The sequence below is a fragment of the Chenopodium album genome, chromosome 17 (assembly GCF_948465745.1).
Source record: "Chenopodium album chromosome 17, dcCheAlbu1.1, whole genome shotgun sequence".
Classification (NCBI taxonomy): Eukaryota; Viridiplantae; Streptophyta; class Magnoliopsida; order Caryophyllales; family Amaranthaceae; genus Chenopodium; species Chenopodium album.
In genome coordinates this window covers 50,499,376-50,519,484 of record NC_137850.1, presented here as the reverse complement: position 1 = coordinate 50,519,484, position 20,109 = coordinate 50,499,376, and the positions used below count along the sequence as shown (strand labels likewise).

Below are 20,109 nucleotides of genomic sequence, written 5' to 3'. Positions count from 1 at the left end.
GAGGATAATCAAACTACACAAATAGAGAAATAATCCCCAAAAATCAAACAATTCCTCCAATAACACTAATTATAAGGGGAAAACCCCGTGATTAATTTCTTCAAAGTAGGAAAAAATACATCAGAATTACTAGATTCAAAATCATCTTTCTGACAAAAATCTGAACTTTCATTCTCCTTTGAATCATTCATCACAAATTCTTCAACCAAATCCTTAACAGATTTAGGTGATAATGGATGAAAATTCAAACCCCAATCAGAAACAAACCCTTTAACCAAACCCAATTTATCATCTGGGCTCAAATTCCTCCATTTGTTCATGACATCATCTGGGTTCATATCAAGGTAGTTGCAGAGGTCAGAGAAAAGCAGCTGTTTGCTTATCTTCATAGCATTTTCTCTCTCCTTTGACTGTGTATTTAGCTTATTGACTTCTGCAGCAAAGTCTGAAGCTAAGTCTGAATCACTGATTTTGTTGAGTTTATTTGGGTTGTCTCCTTTGCTGAAACAGAGGAAGGTTTGAGATTGAGGGTAGAAGGAGAGAGAAAGAGGATTTGTTGAGGGTTTTAGAGGGTTTCTGAAATTGGGGAGAGGAAGAAAGGAAGGTGTTCTAATGGAGAAAGACATGATTTTTACTAATTTTTTTTCCCCAAGGTTTCGAGTTTTTTCTTGAGTTTGGATTACGATGAATGAGTGACTTGCTTAGATGGTGGTGTTATAATTGGCAGAATATGATAATGACCTATTGACAACAATTTTTTTTTTTACAGAGTCAATTAGGTTAGTTTCAACTTTCGAGCTGAATTTTAGGTAAAAAAAATTGATTTTGGATTGGATTAAGCTGATTCTCATGTGTCAGATAATAAAATCGTATTAGAGGCTTTACACTTCATTATTTTAACCTATAACCCTCGTTGGAAATTTTCCATGAGAACTTATTTAAATTTGTTTAAACTCGTTTTACTGGTGCTGATTGAACTTAATAGCCATAGGTTGTTAATCTATCATCGACATAAACCAAAACATCAACAGAAAATTGGAAAGGAAGGTGTTTAACATAGAACAAGATGCTGTTGCCAATCTTCAGAAAAAAGAAAAGAAATAAAAATTTATCACTGTGAATCTGTGATAACATTAGAAGTTTCTGAAGTCTCACCAATCCATTACAATATTGTATTGTTGTTGCCTACAGAAATTTAGCTTTAAACAAATTGGAACAAACCGAAAAAGAAATCCTCTACACTTTCAGAGTAATATTACGAACATATGTATAAATGAATGAATTAGGCCTATAAATCATCTAGGACTTATGTTCTATTACAGGCTTTACAGCTATAAGGTCTCTTGCAACAGCATAGCCAAGGTTGTCCAGCAAACTTAACCTAATCTTCCATAGAACTGTTGTGTGAATATGTGAAATCTGAAATGAATAACGAAGCCTTTTAGCCCAACATATTAAACTTCAGCAGATGAAATCGATTATTGAGCTTTCACAATCAGATGAAACAGGTCCACAACATAATCAAAATCCTGTTCGGTGAACCTTGAACTCGCCTGAGATTGTAAGCATCGGATATCAACACATATTTCAAGGGGAGTCATCTAAACTAGTCTTGAACAGCAAATCCCCTTTCAGACCATAAGAAAACGGGATTTCTGATTTCTTATCTTGCAAAAATGGTTCAAATTCTATTCACATTGACTACTCAGTCCCCAAAATTATAGCGAATCAATTCTGATAATATATCAACCCAAGTGTCAGGAAGACCAGGAAGACACCAATGCATACAATCTTGGCCCCAAACTGCAACGGCATCCTTCTTTCCAAGCCATATTGCCGGATGAGCATCTGCTCGGTACTCACTCAGATGACTCAAGTCAAGCTTTTGAATGTTGCTTCCTTGTAATGCCTCATCAATCACTTGATTAAGCTCTCTTGCTTCTTTGTTGACTCCATTGTTGACAGGATCAAACCACAAATCAAGCTACATGGGAATTAGTTCTTTCGAATTCAAGGTAAAGTGAAATGAATCAACAAGAGCAACTGGAAAAAGAAAGCCTAAAGCAGTCCAAACCTGAGGTTCTTCAAGGGGTTCATCAAACAAGCAACTGCCGTTTTGATTCCACTCTCCACCGAAAAAGTGCCTTGGTGACTGCATCCGCCAAAGTTTGAGTTTAGTGCTAGGAACTTCCTTTTCTATGTATGATATCATACTTTTCAAGACAACTTTAAGCCCATCCTGAAAATCAAGGGAAGGAAGAATAGGCCTTCCATTTTGACAGAACACAAGTGGCGTCTCTTTTGGGAATTTATGAGGGCCCCACCTAATCAGCACAAAATTGTTTGAATATAAACCATGTTAAGAAGTGACTTAACAAAAGTGAAGAAACAAAAAGGAAACCAAATAAATAGTGTAACAAAGCTGATTTATAAAACAGCCTCACATTATTTTCTATGATGTTACAATAGGAAAACAGGGATCTAAACTGATCCCCCCAAACAGGTATGTATTGAGAATAGTTACTATCTGCATGTACTATAAGTCTATAACTTTGATAGCACCAAATCAGTGTGCCTTAACTCATTTATAACTTAACGAAATGTAAATGGCCAAGAAAACATAAGATTACCAATGGCCAGTGTTAAAGACGAGGACATCATAAAATTTGGTGATCTGGACCCATTCATCTGCAGGAACATCAACGTCCACTCTATATATGCCTTTTAATCCATCCTGGTCAGACTCTTTTGGCTGCCACCTATACTCAGTTACACATACACAATCAGGTTACGTTTTGCAAAAATGTCAATATTAGAAACAATTCACCACAACCCAAAAATGTGCTTTTAACAGTTAAATTAGGCAGAAATTTGAATTAGATCAGATAAGAAAAGCGATAATCAAAAGAAAGAGAGAAATTCAAGTCCAACAGCTTAAGTAATTTTTCTTTGAATAATCCAAGTCAAACTGTCTCAAGATTGTAAAGTTCTCCACTCATTTCCTTTATGTTGGAATTTCAACTTTCAACTCAACTACCTAAGTCTCATTCACTTTCTTGTTCAATAAACTGTCAGAGTGCATAATATATCCAAAATCTTATATCAGTTATATACTTATATGTATAGAGGATGTTTTGAGTTCTGTATACAGTCTGCTGTAATCAGCAGGTAACATAACAATAAGCATAAAAAAATATTTACTACATGTACAAATTACCACATGATCCACATAATGAGATGCCAGCCCTATTTCTATCAATAGAGGATGAAAAATTACAAAAACTTCTAGCATCTAGATGAAAGGACTTTTACCAACACAATGTCATATAGATCATAATAGACAGCTTTAAGACCTAAATTAGCAATGCCAGTAGGCAATAACAAACACCAATGGCAAGGAAAACATCACAAAAGACCAATAACATCCAAGACCTCCTAGAGCGTAGTTTAAGTTACTCCCCATTCATATCAATAATTGATGGATGAATTTGGCTAAGTCTAGTAGAGCAGCTCTCTACTGAAACAGCTTGTGAACTAAGGCTTATTGCTGACAAAGTTCACCAGCTGCATCCTATACAGCCTATAGTTAGCTGAAAGCTATAATTAATAAGAGAGGAATCCTGCTATCTCTCAAGACTGTGAATTAGTCCTTACTCCTAAACGTCACCTTATATGAGCTATAATCCCATAAACAAATTCCTGCAGGCTACAACTGTATCCTAGACTTTAGTAAACACAATTAAGGCCTCATTTAAACCAGTATTTTGAGCCTTGTGATGATTCAGAATGAAAATAATACATATGAGCAAATCTTGGTTATCACATTATTCCATTTACTGGCCACTTCCGCCCTCAAAAGCCATGCATTCTTTGTTCCCGTCAATTCTTTATATCCACTCTAGCACATCTAAGAGTTTCTTAAGATTGTCAACCCTAAAATTAATATGTTTCTAATGCTATATCATACAGTTTCTTCCATCAATTAACTAATATACTTCCCAATCACCTAACTTACAATGAAGCTTCACATCCCAATAAAATTCAGCCTTGCACGTTCATGCCCAAGACATTATGATATACACCATGCTACCATCCTAGGACATATCACTTGATCACCTTCCAAATAGTATCACTAAGTAAATTTTGTTCCACATCTCAAGATATTAACTTTGAATCAATTATGCATCCATCTACCCAAACAAGATATCAACATATCATACAATTTGATCAAAGTATCACTCTTGCATCACAAAATTGTCATATACATGTATAAAACTATATTGTAAAGAATGTAACTTCTAAAATCCAAAAAAAAAAAAAAAAAAAAAAAAAAAAAAAAAAAAAAACCCTGTAAATTGTAATCAAATATTCAAATGAAAAATGATCTTACTGGTATTTAGCAAGCAAAACAGCGCGATGATAAGCAACAGTGACATTAAACTTAGGGAAATAAGCACCTCTCCAAGCACCCTTCTTTTTCCACTTCTTAGCACCATTATCAGCAACCCTCAAAATACACAAAAAGGCAACCAAGAAATTCTCATTCAAAGAATCCCCAATAAACCCAATATTCTTATTTCTCATCATACCCAGAAACCCTAATGGATCAATCTGATTCAAACTGCAATTCTCAGGCACCCATTTCCAAGAATTAATCATACCCATTTTCTCTCTCCTGTTTCTCAAGCAATTCCAGGCGTTTCTGTGAAATGGGCAAGTTTCATCATACATGGATTTTCGATTTGGGTCGGATACCCATCGCCCCTTGAAGAAATTGCATTGATTTAGAGAAGTAAAGTGGGTTTTTTGTACGGATTCGGGTTTAGAATGGGGAATTGGGAGTTGTTTGGGAGAGGAGAAAGAGAGGAGAGAAGAGTAAAGGTAAAGAAGGATGAGAGTTGAGAAGATTAGAGATGTGAAGAGAGTTGTGGAGTTTTTTAGATGCATTTTCATTGAAATTCGTTCATTAATGGCGTAAAATGGAGGAGATCAGCCACTGTTATGGCGGAGGTAAAGGAAAGATGATGAATTTGGAAAGCAATTTATACATTGAGGTGGTTCGGCTTATACAAGGCATAATAATCTGATTACATGGTTCTGACCACCAAATAGGTCTCTCGGCCTCTCGGGTCATTAGAAAAGTATCTTGATTATCTAACCTTGTTAGGTCCGAAAATGCTTTTGAAAGAAAAAATTGAAGATTGTATTACATGAAATTTAATCATTTATGTAGAATTTTGAACTCGATGTCAAAAACTCAATTAGCAATGGCAGTAGGGATATCTTAAATTCATAAAATCATATACAATCCACTGATTGACTACATAAAGATTTAGGAAGGTTTTGAGTCAATGACAAGATATGTTTTTTTTAAGCTGATAATTGATAGTTAGAAGGCAAGGTAGATGGTTTCAAACTACCCAAGTTAGATCTTCAACCTCTAACTTTTTTCAACTCCAAAATATTTTTAGACTTGGTGTTGGAACTCAAGTAATGTTAGGGGGGGCATTCTAAGGTCATAAAAAGGTTGTCTGAGATCATATACGTCCTTTAATCGGTCGCATATACGAAAGTCTTGAATTTATGATGGGATGTGTTTATGTAATAGTTTCAATTCAAAGTAGTTATGAGACAATGTTAATGAATCTAACCTCCTAGAGCTATCACATTACACCATTATTGATGTTGGTTGTTTACAGTGACATATACCAACAAAATATCTAAAACGACGTCTTATATTTCGGAAATCATTTACTTAGAAAAGAAATTTTCTTATCCATTTCTTAATCTAAAACAAACAAACAAACGAAAAAAAAAAAAACTATAATTTCCAACTAGATAATTACCACAAATGAAATAATTCAATTTTCTTCCCAAATAAAATCCAATCATCAATCACACGAAGACAAAGCAAAAATTCATTGGCCACCCATCCAAATATCCAAAATTCCAATGTATTTGGAATTATATTAAAAAATCCACTTATTATTATTATTGACATGACCACTGTTGCCATCACTCTTCCACCACCTTTCTTTCGTACAACAAGGCCATCACATTCTTCTTCCATTTCTTTGGCGGCTATTCTTCGTCCACGATTTTCTCTCTCCTCTCTTCCATCAATCCGTTGTTTCTCTTTATCTTCTGGTGAGCTTTTCTTTTTCTTCCTAACCTTGTTTTCTTGATAAAAATCCAATCTTTTTTTTGATTTTGTATTTTTGGTGAGCTATTTTTTCTTCTTTTTAACCTTAACTTTGATAAAAATCCAATCTTTGTTCCTGGGTCATTCGTTTTAGATATGTAGATTGCCCTGATTCGTGATTTAAAATGGTTTCTGCTGTTGGGTTTTTAGTATTTTTGGTATTTAATTACTGGGTGTTGTTTAATTTCTTGGTTTCTTTAATGGATTGTTCTGGGATGTTGATGATTAATTCAATGTGCATTAAGCTGATTAGGTTTATTTTACAAATTATTTGTATTTTTGAGCTGAAAATAGGTTTGATTGGAAGAAATGATTGTAATAGTAAAGATGTCGCTTTCTCATTTTTGGTGTGATAAATGTGCAAGATTGAAAACAATGGAAGTGAATTAATGCACAAGACTAACTCCTAAAGTGCTCCATGACTTAACTTGACAACTTAAAGTTTGTATGGACTCTTTTCAAGCAGATTGTTGAAATTTAAGAATCAAGAGATGCTCGAATAGTTGGGGCCATTGTGCCCCCAATTAAGAGATTGAGGGTTCGATTCTTATCTGACCTTTGTGCCTTTCTTTCAAACCAAAAAGATGTAAAATACGAAGTAAATGTTTTTGACAATAATCTGTATGGATTGGATTGTTAGCTTACTATAACAAACAAAAGAAAGACGGCTCTTATTAGATGCACCATCTGTCCATACCTAGGAGCATATTTTTTCAAATTTCAATTAATGGAACAACAATAGGTAGGGAAGCCAATCCACAAGGCACTTTCATTCCCCCTAAGTTGGTGCTAGATTTGCTGGTAGTGTGCGTAGGACATATAACAAAATATTAGGCCACTGGCTATCTTGGCATATTCATTCAATCAATACTTCGTTGGATATAAAGTAGGAAAATGCCTGTCGAAAGCTGGTTGCTCTCTTTAATTTGGCTGAATTTTAGAATCATATTGAGCACATGTTCTGTGAGCTTGAGCTCTCTTCCTCTATAATGAATTATAACTCTCTTCCTCTATAATGAATGATAAGATCGAGGCCTTCTACTTTGTGGTAACATTCTGGCTTTTGTTTAATAATTTGTTCTACTTGTATAACTATAAGAATTGTCAGTTCTGCCAGTTGATATTTATTTCCTTTTCTCTTGATGTTATTATTTTATTCTTCCCATTTCTCTTTTGATTGATTATCATGGGATTCAACTCTTGTTCATTCACTTAACCATGATCTACCTTTTCTCCAGCCATGGACAATGTGAGCAGTCCAAGTGTATTTCCACTGCATCATTGCAAAGTTATTCATCTGGTTGGTGCCTATATTTTTCTTACACATGCGAATCTTCATCATGCCATCATGGGTTTAAGGATGCTATTTTTTTCGCCTTTGTGAAGTCAAGAATGTTCTCTTGCTTTTTGTTTGTGGTTTTGTACACCATGAATTAGGTGAGGCATGCACAAGGACTTCACAATATAGAAGGCGAGAAGAATTACAAGGCATATATGAAACCTGAATATTTTGATGCCCCCTTGACTCCATTAGGTTGGCAGCAGGTAACAACAGTATCATGTATGCCTCCTATATTAATGAGTATACTTGTTACACCGAAAAAATTGTTAGTTTTGAGAATTTATATTTTATATTGTTTCTAAACACCAATGATACTTCTGTTATTCATTCAGGTTGATAATTTACGCCGGCATGTTCGTGATTGTGGCCTCTACAATAAAGTCGAATTAGTCATAACTTCCCCTTTGCTAAGGTAATATTTTTGTGTCTTTTTTGCTTTAAGATGCCATGTGATTAATTACTATCATATACAATGCATACTACGTTTTTTTTTTATTTTTTTTTTATTTTTTTTTATTTTAACCAAAATATGCATAAGGTTTACTTAGATTTTACTTGTGGCATTCTTTTCCTTTTCCTGCCTATTCTCCCAAGGTAAATAAAGTTCAATTTTATTCAACTGGTACTTTATCTAGTCAGAATTGGCTACCTTATTTCTACTTATGGGGACAACCTAAATATTAGGCACAAGAAGAAGATGGGGGTAAAGTAGTTCCAAAATTTAGGGATAGTCATGATCTTATGAATGCCCGTTCTTGCAATCTTGTTGCCTGAGTCACACAAGCATTTCGTCTATGTATGTCTTAGCTTAAGTTGTCTTATATAATTCCTGTACCTCTTGTGCTCTGTTATCGTGATGACCTGATTTTAGCCATTAGTCTGCTAGGAATGAAGGCTTTTTTTTAATAACATTTTAGGAGTTAGCAAAAAAAAAAAAAGGGGCCAGTATACACAGTCATATCATGCATATGGATTGTGTGAGAATCTGATTCTTATTGTATGCAGGACTTTGCAAACAACAGTTGGTGTTTTTGGTGGTGAGGGCTATACTGATGGGATGGATGTGCTGCCAATGATGGTGGCAAATGCTGGAAACAGTGACCGTTCTGCCATTTCAAGCCTAAACTGCCCACCTATTATGGCTGTTGAGCTTTGTCGTGAGCATCTGGTATCTTCTTTAGATATTACTTACTTTGCTCCCTAAATATTGCACCATTTGCACTTTTGAAACTATTCACACTCTAAAAACTTTTCATGTTCTCTGCATTGTTTATATCACAACCCACACCGACTGTACTCTGTAACCTTATATGCTTGGTTACTATGGTTGCCTTTTATTTAGAGATATTCCTTTCTCTAAAGAAACAGGAGCATTCACTGATCATCTCTATTTCATTATTCTAATTTCAGGGAGTTCATCCTTGTGACAGGAGGAGACATATTCATGATTATCAGTGTCTTTTCCCTGCTATTGACTTTTCACAGGCAAGCACTCTTTAGAATCAAATACATATGATGGAGAGCAGACTCTAAAGAATCTTAGATATGTTTCTATACTTACAGATAGAAACCGATGAAGATACATTATGGAAGGCTGATGTTCGGGAAACCAAAGCAGAAGTTGCAGCTAGGGGAATGAATTTCATGAATTGGTTTGTACATGTAGTAATATGTTTTATTATGCTGCTTTAATAATAACATGCATCCTGAATTTGTCATCTAGTGATCCAGTCATGGGTTGCATGTCTATATCATCCAATGAAGGTAAAAAAAGCAAAATCTGTGAAAAAACATGACCCTCACAGTACAGTCTTTTTCTAATTTAATTTTGAATTTTATTTGTCATCTAGATAATGTGAATAGTTTGGGCTTCTGGATTTCTTCGCATTCTGTTTGCTGCACTTAAGAGTTACTTGAGCTTACATGATAGCTAGTTTGGGTCTCTAGGAATACATACTATATGAGCTAACACAATAATAAGTAGAGGAATACATATGAGCATTAGCATATTGTTATGCCCTTGACAATATATGCTTATCATCTTTTTCATGCCATAGATCTTGACAGATTAGCATTGATTGAAATCGAACAGATTTTATTTCTCTCAGATCATTGTTACTTACTCTATTTTCAGATATTATGCTCTTTGCATAACAAATGCACTCTTTTTTTTTCCAATTTTCATACACAGGTTATTGACAAGGAAAGAGAAGGAAATAGCTGTTGTAACTCACAGTGGTTTTTTAATGCACACTCTGAGTCAATTTGGAAATGACTGTCACCCTCTGATGAAGGATGAAATAAGCAAACGGTGTGTGCCATCTGCTTCTTTTATTGCACCACTAAATCTAATATGTTTCAATTATCGGCTATACTGATTTGCTTCAATTATAGACGGTGACAATCTCACTTGGGCCAACTTTTTGCTGTCATCACAAGTTGTATTCTTATGGCGTGTGCAATTTAGCTCGAAATTGATCATTGTTTCTTTATGAGCTAAGTCATCAGTTAAATTTGTTACATGATAGTCATGAAAGTACAAGGAAGAGAATTCCTTTTCGATAATGTCCATTCAAACATCTACCCATCTATGCATAGCACCAAGTCTATGGCTTTGTCTTGCATAGCACCAAGTCTATGGCTTTGTCTTGCATAGCACCAAGTCTGGCTTTGTCTTTTCTCGCCACTTTCTAACTGATCTCTTATTATATAGGTGGTGTTGATAATAGACCTAAATTACATTATCTATGTATTGCAGATTTAAAAACTGTGAGCTTCGTTCAATTGTCCTTGCTGATAGGAAGTGAGTTCTTTGTAATACTATGAGGTATTTCCAACTCTTCAATTTCAGATTTAGTTCTTTAGCTAACCACATAGCTTGGTTTTCAGTATGATAGGGTCCAACTCTAATGCACCAATCACCAATTATCCCGGTAAAATACCAGACGGACCCGATCTTCCTAGTGATGTTGCTGATGAAAAGGAGAACAATCATTGCTGAGTAAGAACTATCTCAATCTTTGCCGATTTCAATGAAATAATTTTCATTTCTAACTTACTATTTCAACTTCTTTTTTTTTTTTTTTTTAAATCCAGATTTATTGGATGTTCATGAATTCTTCTCGTCCAACAAGTTGGGATTATGATGATATTTGAGCGATATAATTTTGGGAAAGGTAGCAGACTCAAGGTTGCTAACACTGAACCATGGAATTCATACCAAGAAGTTTAAGGGCCTGTTTGATGATGACGAAATGTTCTTTGAGACACCTTTATTAATTTAACGTGTTTAAGGATATTCAACTGATGTTGCGAGTTTTAGGCATTCTGCATATTAATTCTATGAAGATTGAATTTATCTTTCTCTTGATAGTGCTATGTTGACATATTTGCAAATTTGAACTATATTGGCATGGTGTAAATTCAGAATGTACAAATTTATCAAAAATGTTTAGACTTCAAATATTTAGTTCTCAAATTTCAAGTCATTATGCTAATCTATTTTGAAATCTATAACTATATATTCATGCAATATCACAAACCAAACGTTTTACATAATTTTAGTTTACAAAATAAACTTGGAACTTTTTATGAGACATACTTTATATAAAGCACATGAATTCATTCACTGCAATACTTCATAATCTACTCAAATGTAAAACAATTTATGGTGTACATGAAATCTTCTAAACAATGGATAAGAAGAATAATGTCAATTAGAACATGCTTATGTGTAGGAAGCAACATGAATAGGAAGTCTTTAACTCCAGAATGGGATGCTGTCATCTATGCACCTTTCAAGATATCATAGTACGAAGCTGGTCTTTTCTTGGACATCCCATATGATACCTAACCATAAGAGAAACGATTGAAAGAAAAGCTAGTGATCAAAGGAAGGCTAGCATGATAACAATTATGAAATTGTCATTATTCATTCATGTAAGTCATTTACCTCGATAACAGATGCCAAACGCAAAAGTGTGGCTTCATTCCATGGTCGGCCTATAAGCTGTAAGCCAATCAGTAGTCCCTGCTCATCAGAACCAATCTGAAGGAACATATGATTGATGAATCATTTTATGTTGGTGAAGAGAGTTATCCTTCAATAACTAGAACAAATGATTGACAAATCACTTAAAATCAACCTAAATAAATGGCTCACCGGGATAGTAATAGCAGGGAAACCAAGAAGATTTGCAGCCACAATAAAGCGCATCAAATAACCTATTAGTGGAAGTACAGGAAGAATATGTATCACTGCATTTGCCAAGTAGAATGAAAATCTTGCACCATCTCCGACTAATATCTATGGATAACTAAAATAAAACAAACACAATTTCTTCCTCTTGCGTTTAGCCATGTAATTGCATATGACGATGACTGTCCTTGCCTAGTATCTATAAAAACAAAATCTGTTTTAGGCCATGTATATATGTATCTTGAGCTATTGACTCAAAATCAACGTAAACAACAAGACGGAATGAAGTAGCCATTTCAAGTTGATTTTTAGAAATGTAGTCCAATTAAGGCCAGCTGAACTCAAACCAAAACCTTCCATTTTGTTGGGGCCATGGAAGTCATTAGTCAAACTGAGGCATCCATAAGGCTATACAGAACAGAAGAATAAGTATCTTGGGCGGTTGTGAGAAGGTAGGGTTTTTTAGGCAAGTGCCACTCTTCTAGATGCCAGACATATACCCTGCCCCAGGAAACAGGTGCCACCTCAACAGCAATATTCTAAATCGTTAAACCTCACAGCCCTTATCCTTAGTATCTCACCTTTATCGCTTTCTATGTACCCAGTCAGTGAACCTCGAAATCTAGCATAAAACTATAAATATATGATGAAATCTAACTCACCTGAAACCTGCAAGTTTGTCTCTCCAGATTTAAGTGCGCTGGTGGGTATAAGTGGAGCTGTCATGCTGTTCATCAAAAGGCATGTTTATCAGTATTTGAAGCTATAGAAACTTAAAAGACAATACATCTATGATTGCAGACAATTTAACTAGTGTAAACCTGTGAGAACCACAAAGTTATTAAACATGCAAAAAATATGTATAGCTTAGAGCTGATTTGGTTGGCATCGAGAGTAGCTTATGGAAAACTGCAAATTATATCTTGGAAAGAGGAAAACCTCACATGAGTTCTCCCAAAATTGGAAAAGAAAAGAGCTGAAGAGTTAAATTGGTCCCATTTTAGCTAGTGCAATTGTCATATGTCGAAAAATTTAAGCATACCCAGTGGTTGGTGTCACTATGATGTCCACCTTCTTGAAGACCTCCATGTGGTAGTTCATCATCCTTCGCCTGCATTAAGCCAGTAACCGGCATAAAAACAAACCACAGAAGGAATATACAGCTCAATTTCCAAGTTTTTATATCATAAGTCAGGAAGATATCCATTAGCAACCACAAGGGAAATAACATGAGAGGCCCCCCTGCCCCTAAAAAAGGAGATAACATGAGACTAAAAAGGAAGACATGTTGTACCAAGCTATGATGAAAACTCATGTTGTACCAAGCTAACCAGTACCGGAAGACATATCATATATTTTTTAGACATAGCACGCAATAGGAGTAGTTGCACATCTGAAACTACTGAGCTTAATCTCAAATACCAATTATCTAACGAAGACACAAAATAATGCCAGGCAAGTTAGTTTTCACTACACGACAAAAGCAAGATTTTTTCAGCATGTAAAGCTCCCTCACCTAATCCGTTGGGCTGCAATGTAGTCTGTGGCTGAAAAGGAACGGAAAAGTGCCAAATTTGTGCGGGTATCATATGTCAACTTTGAATTATTCCTAAGGAGAGAAATCATTGTGCTTCTGTTAGAAAATGGCCTTCAAAAATTTCATACTTCTAAATTAGTTAGCGATTCTTGAACGGAATCTACTTGGCAGGAAAAAGCTTTAAAAGAAGAAAACATACCCCTCTTCGCAATATGGATTTAGTGAGCACAAAGCTTCGGATCCAATTGAAACTACATGTGCAGTGCGCATCTCATGCAGCTCAGGAATAGTAATTTCCTCTGTCTTATGTAGACAAACAGAAAGTCTCATAATACTCAATGCTAACCTTGGAAACATACTTTGGGGGCTGGGAGAGGGCGGGAAATCAAAATATTACAAACAGTATATAAGTACTTGAGGAAGAAACCCTTTACTTGGCAATTATAAGTTTCTGAAAGCCAATTCAGAACATCCACGCACTTCTGAGAGATTTCAGTGGAGTACACATCATTGAACCACTGCAACACAAGAGCTACAAAATCAAACTCAAAATGTAACATATCTAATATATAAAGATACCAATGTGAAAGGAATAACTAGATTACCTCCGTGTACTTCCCAAGTCGCAATGACCCTACAGCACTGAGCTGGGCTTCAGATGACAGATTGGGTAAGCATGGTGAAGACTGGAACACAGTCCAGAGAGCTATCAGTTGACGTGTGGCAATAACGAATACAAGTAGCTTTCAATAATTCAGAAGAAATTGGAAAGGGAGGGAGAATATAGGTAGCAATTTAACTTACAGGTTTTAGGACAATTCTATCTGCAGGGGAGGAACCCAGTATCGCTGCATACCTTTAGAAACACAATTGATGAAGTGAGATCATTCTAGAAGTTATGGGTCAAGTATCAAAAAAGGAGGAAATTAGCAAGTTGTTCCATATAAGTTAAGTTTATTTTAGTCATTGAAGAAAGTATGCCACTTATAAAAGGCGGCCTTGATAAGCCATCCTAACGAATGTGTATAATGGAGCTCAAAAAGACAAAAAATTGAAATCCAATCAGCGGGAAAAGATTTGGCCATAGAAGTTTGACACTGGGCTTGCCTCTTTGTCACATTATTACTTAAGGAAAAAAAGTGTACATAATGGTGATCTCAAGGGAACAGTATAAAACTATAAATACATAAATATAAAAAAAAAAATTCAATCTCAACTAGCATGGACTCAAATTGCATACTTCATACTTTTATTAGACATGAGCAGCCTATAAAAAGAACACTTAAAAGATCTCGCTTTGCCAACAACCTTAAATCTTGGTCATCCCAAACAATCAAATATTATTGTTAAAAATACAACAAAGTACTGACAACACTTTAATTGAAGTTCAAACTTTAATTAAGTTACTTGTACACCCAAAAATTATATTGTACTTCAAAAAAAAAAATTATATTGTAGCTTAGGATGCTACTAGTAAAATCTTACCCACCAAGCTACAAATAATGCAGAAAAAATCATTTACTATGGAATAAAGTACTCAAATATATATGGAGTAGCCTACAACAGAATAAACATACATAAAAGATAGTCAAACAAACAACAGCGGCATAAAAATACCCAATTCAGTCAATAAGATGCTAACATATTAGGCAGGAAAAAAAATTGAAAAATCATGAATGATATGATTAAATTAATTTCTTACACAAGCATCACATCCTCAACTGATGATGCAATCGGGCCAATTATTTCCACAGTCCCTGAACCACACAATGACCTAGAATCAAGAATGAAGATTAGATTTTATAGAGGAAATCATTGATAGATATATCCAATTCTTAAAAACTACTCCCTTTTAAATGCTTATCATACTTTTGAAGTCAAATTTGACTATTAGTTACTTCATACTCTTTATCCAGAGTTATAAAAATAATAGAAACATATTGCTGTAGATAAAATGTACTTTCTTAATAATTTGTATTTTTTATCAATATACCCGTACAGGTCGTATTCATAGTCAAAGTTTGACTCAGAAAGTGGAAACAAGCATATGGAAATGGAGGGAGTAGAACTCAATGATGCAGTGATTACCCTCTCATGTCAGTTCTTCCATACGTTGTTTTCAAGCCCACGACCCCACACAGGGATGAAGGGATGCGAATTGAACCTGGAGGTCACAAAGTTCTTATCAGTTTCCTACGTAATATCTTCCTACTAAAAGAGAGCTGCTATCTGAAGATTTCAGTGAGATAGATTATTATGTTTATAGCAACCTCCACCATCTGTCCCAATAGAAGCTGAACAAAGACCCGAAGCTACAAGTGCAGCTGGGCCTGATGAAGATCCGCCCGTGTACCTATCATGTGCATGTGGATTTCTTGTTGTTCTGAAAAGAACAAACCACGTCTTAGTATCAAATAGAAAGAAGATATTAGATTGGCAAGCATAGAGATGTAGATGCTTCGATTCTGAAAACAGAAGAACTTTCAGTATAAAGAATTGAAGCAGAAAAAGATTATAATCTGATATGCATTTGACCAAGCAACTTCCACCTCCAGCAACTAAGGTAGTCTATTTTTTGTTGAAAGTGTTAAGATGCTGAGCAGATATAAATTGAGTTGATCAAATAGTAGCAGGTCCTAATGATTGATCTACTATAGACATATCTGGTGGTGCAAATATTTTACTTATTATTACTCGTATGAAAATTAAAACTCACCCGTAATTAGCATTGTTTCCAGTTGTCCCAAGACCGAATTCATGCATATTTGCCTTTCCAATCAAAATTACACCACAACTGCGCAACTTAGAGACAGAAACTGCATCCTTCTTAACAGGGCGAACTTCATGAAACCATGTTGTAGCACCTGTACCAAAAAAATCTGAGGCTGAGTTTCATGCTTGAAGATATATAATATAAGTAAATTAACCATCATTGTGATTATACCCTTGGACGGATATGGATAACAATCTATATCATCCTTGATTGCCATGAAAATTCCATCTAGAACTGAGATAGGATTTCCTGCAAAATATATGTCAACACCTCAGTTCACCTCAATAAATACTGATAAATTCTAATTTGTCAAAAAAACACATTATGCGAGGACAAATTTACCCTCTTCAAATCTTTGAGTAGATGCAGCTGCTTGCTTCCTTATGTCCTCCACATCACAAGATATGAGTAATGGGGAAGTAGGATTTGTATTATCAAACTCTTCCAAGGTTGAGATTAGTTTCTCAGCAACCTGAGCTCATATTTAATCTTACGTCATGAAATCACAAAACAGTGGAAGGCAAAAGGAAAGATAATTACTAATAAGGTATCAGACCTTGGATGGGGTAACAAGCTTGGCACGATAAGCATAGGCAAAATCACGGATTTTCCAATAACGAAATGATGTTGCTAAATTACCATCCCAACAGCCAGCAGGATCATATACTGGGAGACACTTTAAGGCTTCTGCCACACGGTCCTCAGGGCAACCAGTTTCTTCAATAACAGAAACATTTTGCTCTGGTTCTGAAAGGCATAATTCAAACTTATATTGAGGCCATTCACTTACTCAAATAGGTACACGTGCACCCCTATTTCACTAGTTAAAAGGCTGCATTTTATGGTTCAGTATCCTTTAAACCCGAAAAACAAAGGACTGTGATTAGCTACTAATTATGCAATATAGCCTTGTTATGAAACCAGCAATAAAAGATAGAGGGATTCATATAAATTAAATCTTGGAGCAGAAGTTACAACCTTGGGGAGGGAACTCAGGTCTATGCATGGGAATTTCTGGAATGACAGTATTCTTCAGCAGCTATTAGTCATCAAATGTATGCTGTTACCGCACTTAGCTTCAAAAGCAGCATTAAAAAGCAAGTTATACATGCTTATATCTATGGGAAGTAAGAAAATACCTCAACCGCATTATTCTTCTTTCTCAGGTAAGAAACAATAAGAGGACCTATGATCGGAGCTTCAAGAATGTTAACAAATAATCCAAAGGTTGACCCCGTGACATGTGGAGCTGTAAGCCAAAACATATAACATGTAAGCATCTAGGTTATTAAAAGTCAGGTTTCATCAAAGTATCAGACCGTCATTATCCGGCTAGGAAGGCTTATAAAAAATGCTACATCAAGGACCATCAAAAGTTCAAAACTATATTGTAATTGGTTCTATCTTGAATGAGATAGGGCATTTCCAAGGTCTAGGATTATCTACAACAAGAAATGTGACCATATTTGCCAAGCACAAATTCTTCTTTTAACTTAAATCTCTACAAACTCTTCCTTGAATCCTTCGGTGCTATTAGCTAGCCAAGAAAACATGAGGATGCATGCCTTACAGTTTATGTAGCCATTAGATCATGGATTCTATTAAAGATCATTCCATCATCTAAATGCAACATTAAAAAAAAAAAAAAAAAAAAAAAAAAAACAACAACAACAACAACAAAAACAAAACTAAATGCAACAATTGAAGAGCTTCCACCTTATCAATATATGAAAATATGTTGGACATGTATCTTAAACTCACACCACAAGATCCAGTATCGGCCATTTTGCTATTGCAATAGCTGTCACAAACTGTTATTTAAGCTGTCTATTGTTATAAATATTGATTACAAAAATTCTAGACGCATATATCAGTCACTTAAAGATGTAGAACCTCTTAATTAGTATCATAAAACAAAATATGATGCTGATTAAAGATTTTAATTCTCCATAATCACAATTCTTCCCACTAGTCGAGGAAAAACAAATAAACATTTTACAGGGAGATGCCGCGTGAGGGAAGCATGGACCACCCCCATGAGCATATAAGAGTATATGGCCTCACCAAAACATTGCTCATGACATTCTACTCCGAAGAAATATTAATGCAACTTTATGATATCGATTCATCTATGATCCAAATATAACTTTTGGAGGCACATTATATCAGTTCATAAACTCCTTTCCCCAACTTGCTCATTTGAATTCAAGAAGACATAATACAGTAAATTCTCATTGAACTCCCTAAAACCCTCCATCAAAATATCATAAAACCTCATCACTATTCATAAAACCACTTTGATAGCATCAGATTATAGAAATTCAATTACTTTACTAATAAACTACAATTACCCCTAATAACAACAATTAACACACAAATAACCCACTTCAATTTCCCAATCAAATTCAAAATTAAATAAATAATGAAGAAAATTAAACCTTCAATTTGCTCATACTGATATTTGACTTCAGTCAAATCAACTTCATCTGTAGGTGTCATCACTTTCTTCTTCACCATTTTTCCTAAAAACAATAATCAACAAACAAACCCACTTCATCAAATCATCTAATTTTCAAAAGAGTACCTTAAAATTCATCCCAAATCAAATTATCTCAAAACATAAGAATTTTCACCCAAAATTCCAAAGATCAATTTTTTATTTAAAAAAAAGAAACTGTAAATTTACCTCAATTAATTCCTCAATCAAATAAATCTTAGGAATCAAAGATTAAGGTTATGATGACACTAAAAGTTTCAGCTCAACAGAATTTGTAGGGTATATATGCAAGTTTATCGAGTTGCTTTCCGCAAATTTAAATGCATTTTGGTAATCTTATTGGTGGGCAGTTATGAAATTGCCATCTGCCTCTTATTTAAGAGTGAAGTAATCAATTCATATTTCATTATGCAATTGCCCATTTCACGAGTCCATCCCATTTTTGTAGGACTTGACAATCTTTGGACGAAATAGTCCAATCTTTTTTTCCATCTAATCTTCATTTATTTCTAGTTGCATTTTGAGGGGTTCCTTTTATTTTTGTGGGGTTTTCGGAAAATACATTAGACACCTAACAACTCCGTCCCTTTTTATTAGAATAGACGGAGGAAGTATTTTATTTTCATGCATTTAGAGAAGAAAAAAAAAATCATTCGCTACTATTGTAATTTGGACTTTATTATTAGATATCCAATTTTTAGTTTTATTCCAAATGAGATCACTATATTTTTAATCTCTATTGTAGCATTTTTATCAAATATATTTTGTATTCTTCGATTTGGGTTTCATTAAAATTGATTGGTTAAAGTTTTAAGAGGATGTTAGCGCTCAACGACTTTAAGGTTCAAGTTTGAGGTCGAAATTAGCCAAAAAAAAAAAAAACGCTTAAAAATGTTGTGGTTTATGTGCAAGAAAATTATCTCAATTTGTATATTTTGATTTGTTTCGCACAAAAAAAATGTCCAGTTAAAGTTTTGGGAGTCATTATCACTTAAAGAATCAAAATTTGCAGTCGAAATTAGAAAAAAGAACTACAATCGCCCCAAACTAATGTTACATTTAGCGAGATGGCATAGTAAATAGATACTCGTACAATGGTATTATGTTGAGTAAAACCGAAAAAAGTGAATTCAATGCATTTTGTAAGGTTCTAGCAAATTGAAATTAGCAGTGTTGGGTTTTGGCTACATGTCTACTACTAGATGTCATTTTACCTAATGTTTTCTTTGATTGTTATTGCACCTTCCCTCTCAACAGCTCAACCTATCATACTAATTGCTTAAAGTTTGGAACATTTTTTGAAAATGTTCCAAACTTTAAGCAATTAGTATGGAACGTTTTCAAAAAAAGTTCCAAACTTTAAGCAATTAGTATGGAACTTAATATGATTTGATTAATATATACCCTTTAAGATAAGAACTGTCATTTTTTTATTAGGTACTTTTTATGCAATAAACCTCATAGGCTCATATTATACCATGTCTTTTCTTATTAGAAAAATATACGAATACAAAAAATCCGCCACCAACATAGTGTTGGTAATTGATTGTAACATTTAAA

General features: G+C 34.5%; 3 protein-coding genes across 4 annotated transcripts; 1 reads left to right on the top strand and 2 right to left on the bottom strand.

The window, feature by feature from the left end:
- Window positions 1–1,123: 1,123 nt before the first annotated feature.
- On the bottom strand, window positions 1,124–5,112 carry LOC145590130 (protein trichome birefringence-like 12). The gene is made up of 4 exons (XM_081646875.1): window positions 4,391–5,112; window positions 2,631–2,759; window positions 2,075–2,324; window positions 1,124–1,984 (listed from the first exon to the last, which is right to left on the bottom strand). Exons 1-4 carry the CDS (start codon window positions 4,951–4,953, stop codon window positions 1,706–1,708), a joined length of 1,221 nt encoding a protein of 406 aa, XP_081503001.1. The 5' UTR covers window positions 4,954–5,112; the 3' UTR covers window positions 1,124–1,705.
- Window positions 5,113–5,985: 873 nt separating this feature from the next.
- Window positions 5,986–10,916, top strand: LOC145590131 (phosphoglycerate mutase-like protein 1). Of its 2 annotated transcripts, none has more exons than XM_081646876.1 (11): window positions 5,986–6,147; window positions 7,441–7,502; window positions 7,640–7,747; window positions 7,877–7,956; window positions 8,550–8,712; window positions 8,955–9,029; window positions 9,108–9,196; window positions 9,736–9,855; window positions 10,303–10,347; window positions 10,434–10,545; window positions 10,641–10,916. In XM_081646876.1, exons 1-10 carry the CDS (start codon window positions 6,000–6,002, stop codon window positions 10,543–10,545), a joined length of 1,002 nt encoding a protein of 333 aa, XP_081503002.1. In that variant the 5' UTR covers window positions 5,986–5,999; the 3' UTR covers window positions 10,641–10,916. The 2 variants fall into 2 exon arrangements, with proteins under 2 accessions (XP_081503002.1, XP_081503003.1); XM_081646877.1 differs by lacking the exon at window positions 5,986–6,147 and adding an exon at window positions 6,155–6,221.
- A 252-nt stretch (window positions 10,917–11,168) lies between these two features.
- On the bottom strand, window positions 11,169–19,078 carry LOC145590129 (fatty acid amide hydrolase-like). The gene is made up of 21 exons (XM_081646874.1): window positions 18,739–19,078; window positions 18,491–18,574; window positions 17,192–17,301; window positions 17,031–17,091; window positions 16,609–16,799; window positions 16,395–16,524; window positions 16,224–16,301; window positions 15,996–16,143; window positions 15,550–15,662; window positions 15,368–15,443; window positions 14,982–15,053; window positions 14,084–14,135; window positions 13,885–13,965; window positions 13,714–13,797; window positions 13,479–13,582; window positions 13,259–13,351; window positions 12,785–12,853; window positions 12,405–12,469; window positions 11,707–11,768; window positions 11,497–11,592; window positions 11,169–11,393 (listed from the first exon to the last, which is right to left on the bottom strand). Exons 2-21 carry the CDS (start codon window positions 18,567–18,569, stop codon window positions 11,331–11,333), a joined length of 1,827 nt encoding a protein of 608 aa, XP_081503000.1. The 5' UTR covers window positions 18,570–18,574; window positions 18,739–19,078; the 3' UTR covers window positions 11,169–11,330.
- Window positions 19,079–20,109: the final 1,031 nt, after the last annotated feature.

Excerpts from the sequence above, each read along its gene's own strand:
- LOC145590131 (XM_081646876.1), top strand. The coding sequence starts at position 6,000 with ATGACCACTGTTGCCATCACTCTTCCACCACCTTTCTTTCGTACAACA. Across the intron at positions 7,957-8,549 it reads ATAACTTCCCCTTTGCTAAG|GACTTTGCAAACAACAGTTG; the intron begins GTAATATTTTTG and ends TATTGTATGCAG. Across the intron at positions 9,856-10,302 it reads AAGGATGAAATAAGCAAACG|ATTTAAAAACTGTGAGCTTC; the intron begins GTGTGTGCCATC and ends TATGTATTGCAG.
- LOC145590129 (XM_081646874.1), bottom strand. The coding sequence starts at position 18,569 with ATGGTGAAGAAGAAAGTGATGACACCTACAGATGAAGTTGATTTGACT. Across the intron at positions 16,144-16,223 it reads TTATCCATATCCGTCCAAGG|GTGCTACAACATGGTTTCAT; the intron begins GTATAATCACAA and ends TTTTTGGTACAG. Across the intron at positions 12,854-13,258 it reads ATTGCAGCCCAACGGATTAG|GCGAAGGATGATGAACTACC; the intron begins GTGAGGGAGCTT and ends GGCTTAATGCAG.
- LOC145590130 (XM_081646875.1), bottom strand. The coding sequence starts at position 4,953 with ATGAAAATGCATCTAAAAAACTCCACAACTCTCTTCACATCTCTAATC. Across the intron at positions 2,760-4,390 it reads GTTTTGCTTGCTAAATACCA|GTGGCAGCCAAAAGAGTCTG; the intron begins GTAAGATCATTT and ends AACTGAGTATAG. Across the intron at positions 2,325-2,630 it reads GTCTTTAACACTGGCCATTG|GTGGGGCCCTCATAAATTCC; the intron begins GTAATCTTATGT and ends TGTGCTGATTAG.